Source organism: Aptenodytes forsteri, unplaced genomic scaffold (genome assembly GCF_000699145.1).
Source record: "Aptenodytes forsteri isolate BGI_AS27 unplaced genomic scaffold, ASM69914v1 Scaffold155, whole genome shotgun sequence".
Taxonomy (NCBI): Eukaryota; Metazoa; Chordata; class Aves; order Sphenisciformes; family Spheniscidae; genus Aptenodytes; species Aptenodytes forsteri.
The window spans coordinates 843642-846687 of NW_008794446.1; the positions used below are offsets into that span (position 1 = coordinate 843642).

Here is a 3046-nt window from a genome sequence, read left to right on the forward strand (position 1 = left end):
ATTTTTTCATTATCTAGGACAAAATAAAGCATCAAATGCCATTTCCAAGTATGGAAAAGAGTCTTGTAAGGGAATGTAGTGTAGATGTAGACTGCAGTAAATCACAGGGGAGAATCTGGATAAATGATGTTGTGTGCTTTCTACAATATGTTACCTTTTTCTGCACTGTGACTCTTGAAAGGTAGCACTAGCAGCTGCCTGTGGGAAGTTATTTTAATGAGGGGGGGGGGAATATTAATTAAAATACAATAAAGCTGAGGAAACAGGAAAAAAAAAAGCAGCCAAGTCCAAAATTAAGAATGGCATCATGATTGTTGAGACTTGCGGACGACTCCCCACCGCGTTGTGTTTATGCTCCTGCAGGTCTGCGCTGCCTGTGGTCTTTGGCCACTTGAGTACAACAGCTTGTCAGTGTCATTTAACAGCTGATAATTAGTGCGACACAGGGCAAACCTAGCCTTCCTTCTGGCCACCGGCACCCCCATTTGGGATAATGTGTAACTGTAACTTCTGAGTTATTAAGATATAAAATGACAGTACAGAAATTACAATTTAAATATATTAAGGCTTTTATTTTTTCATATTTCCGTATCTGTTGTCTTTTACAGAGGCAAGCCTTTAAGTCCAGAACTGGTGGAGGCTGCTTCTGCAGTTGCATCTTTCCTACCACTCAACAAGAAACAGACAGAATCAGAACTAATTGCACAACTAAGACGACACGAAGAAACCACAGATAAACAGAAAAAGGGGGGAACTATTAATATACGGTTTGTATATTGAATGTTACTCTCAGTAATGTTTGAAATTCTGATTTTGCAATGTCATCTTGAAGGTGACTGGGTTCTGTCTTGGAAAGATGGCCCTAAAAGATAAATTTGGACAAGTTATACTTGGAATTAATGAATAATGGGAACATCATTGGTCTGGTTTTACCAAACTCCCTAAATTTTGCCATCTCGTTCTAAAATGGTTTTGCAGAAATGGAATTGTTTTCCTGCCCAGGATCATTACTTTCTTGGACAGGCTAGCAAAACAACAGGTTTGGGTTTGTGTTTTTTTTTCCCAAGCTTCTGAAATTCTCACACAATGGATGGATTTGTAAACGTTTCAGACATTCTGTCTGGACTGGTGAATTTTCATGACAGCTCTGCAGAACTGAATGAGAGCAGCTCTATTTATAGCCCCACCCTTCCTTTCAAAACTTTCCAGTCAACCCAAGAAACTCATCTCTTGGCTTAACTCTGTTTCCAGTGTGGCTTTCAAATAGATGAGAAACATTTGTTTGGAAACTGAAACAGCTGTGCATACTGCTCTTTTGGATGATGGCTAAAGACAGATTTTTTTTTTTTTGTTCTCTTTTTTCCAGCTAGTACTCCGATAACTACTCAGAAAATAAGGCATTAAATCCAGGTGAAATGCTCAACTAAACAGAAAATTGGATCTTCAGCAAAATAGGAAGTGAAACCTTTATTTATGGCTGTTTGTGGTGTGAACTGCAAGCTGCTTATCATCTTAGTTTTAATTTATTCTGTGAAAATGAACTTGTCCCAAACCAGGATTTAAGTTTGACCCATGAATTATTATTTGTAGGTTGCTCTAAGGATCAGTAGAGGATCTGCTTGGTATGTTTATCAATGAACTGCAAACAGAGTAGCCAACAAACTAGTGATGTTTGTGGCTGATGTCTGCCCTTTACGTGAGTGGAAACTAAGGAAGAATGTGACAGATGCTTGCAAATAAGTCGAGTTAGATGGTTGCAAATAGATTGGGAAGCACAATGCTCAGCAAATAACTTTGTTAAACAAAATGCGTGTTCTTCAGAGGTTGTAAAGAGAAAAGGGAGAAACTGTGCAAGTTTCCCTTTTAGCCTGTATTCATGATTCTCTCTACCAAGAGTGCTAATGGTGGTTGTGGAGAGCAGAATGAAATTCTCTCCAAACATGTGAAGTCTGTGCTATTTGAGGAGGAAGTATCGTTTTAGGTAGTACACGCAAGCATCTCCAGAGGCTGTGCGTATGCTCTGTTTTCATAATGTCCTCTCAGCTGAATATAGGAGACCTCGAGAACTTGACAGAAGCTTATCTCCCCATAGGCTTTTGGAGCCAAAATGAATAGCTTTAAAGGTTAGAGGTCTGGCTGTTTTATGTAAAATCGACGTGTTTCTACTTTTTTTTTGTTTTTGTGTGCAGTATTACCAAAAACCTAAGAGACACTTACTAACATAAGGAGAATAAATAAGGAATATTTTATATAAAGAATATGTTCATTAAACTATTAATTACCATTTAGGTTGTTCCATATCTGTCACTGGGGTGTTTAGAAGAGCAGAGCACACAAATGTCTTAATGATGGCATCAGTTGTGGGTGGCCAACTTAAATAATTGGAACCTATTTCAGTTCCTGGTAAGATGTTGGAGGACTGTACTGATACTGACTGAGCTAATACGTGCAGTGGCTAACCTCATACGGGCCTGCATCTGTTCCTTAAGGTATACATACTCTTCTCTAAATGTGGTTGGTCTGCCTACTGGCAACAAGGGCTCGCTCTCCTTACCACCCATTGCACTTTCCCTGAAGCACTTACCCAGCAGTGGCTGCTGTGGAAGAAGGAAGGCATCTAAGGAAGTTGTAGTCTAAGCAAAAAAGGCTTTTTTCTGTTGAAAGAGAGTTTAAATTCTTCAGAAATTTAAAAGCTGAAGTCCCTGCAACTGTATAGTGCCTCTATATAGTTGGTTGGTGGGTTAAGATGTGCTGTTACAATATTTTATAACGTGCTTGTGGATGAATCACTATGGTTAGAAAAATGCGTTTTGCTCAACCAAAACCAGCCTTTTTGGTTGGCTAGGAGTGTCATAGCTGGCTTGCTCTGATTTGAGTTGGCAAGTTCTACTCCCTGAGGCAGCTTTGTGAACTAGCTTGCTTCTACTTGGGAATATATATTAATGTGTTTTATTATATGCTGAAAAGAATCATAGAATCATAAAATAGTTTGAGTTGGAAGGGATCTTTAAAGGTGCAATGAGCAGGGACATCTTCAACTCGATCA

The 3046-nt window shown here is 39.0% G+C and overlaps 1 protein-coding gene across 1 annotated transcript in view; it reads left to right on the top strand.

Moving 5' to 3' along the window:
• The window catches only part of MRPS31 (mitochondrial ribosomal protein S31), a 25614-nt gene that overhangs the window by 4645 nt on the left and 17923 nt on the right, over window positions 1-3046 (top strand). The window contains exon 3 of the mRNA XM_009290164.1: window positions 609-767. Coding sequence (XP_009288439.1) covers window positions 609-767 — 159 coding nt within the window. The remainder of the gene's footprint in view (window positions 1-608; window positions 768-3046) is intronic.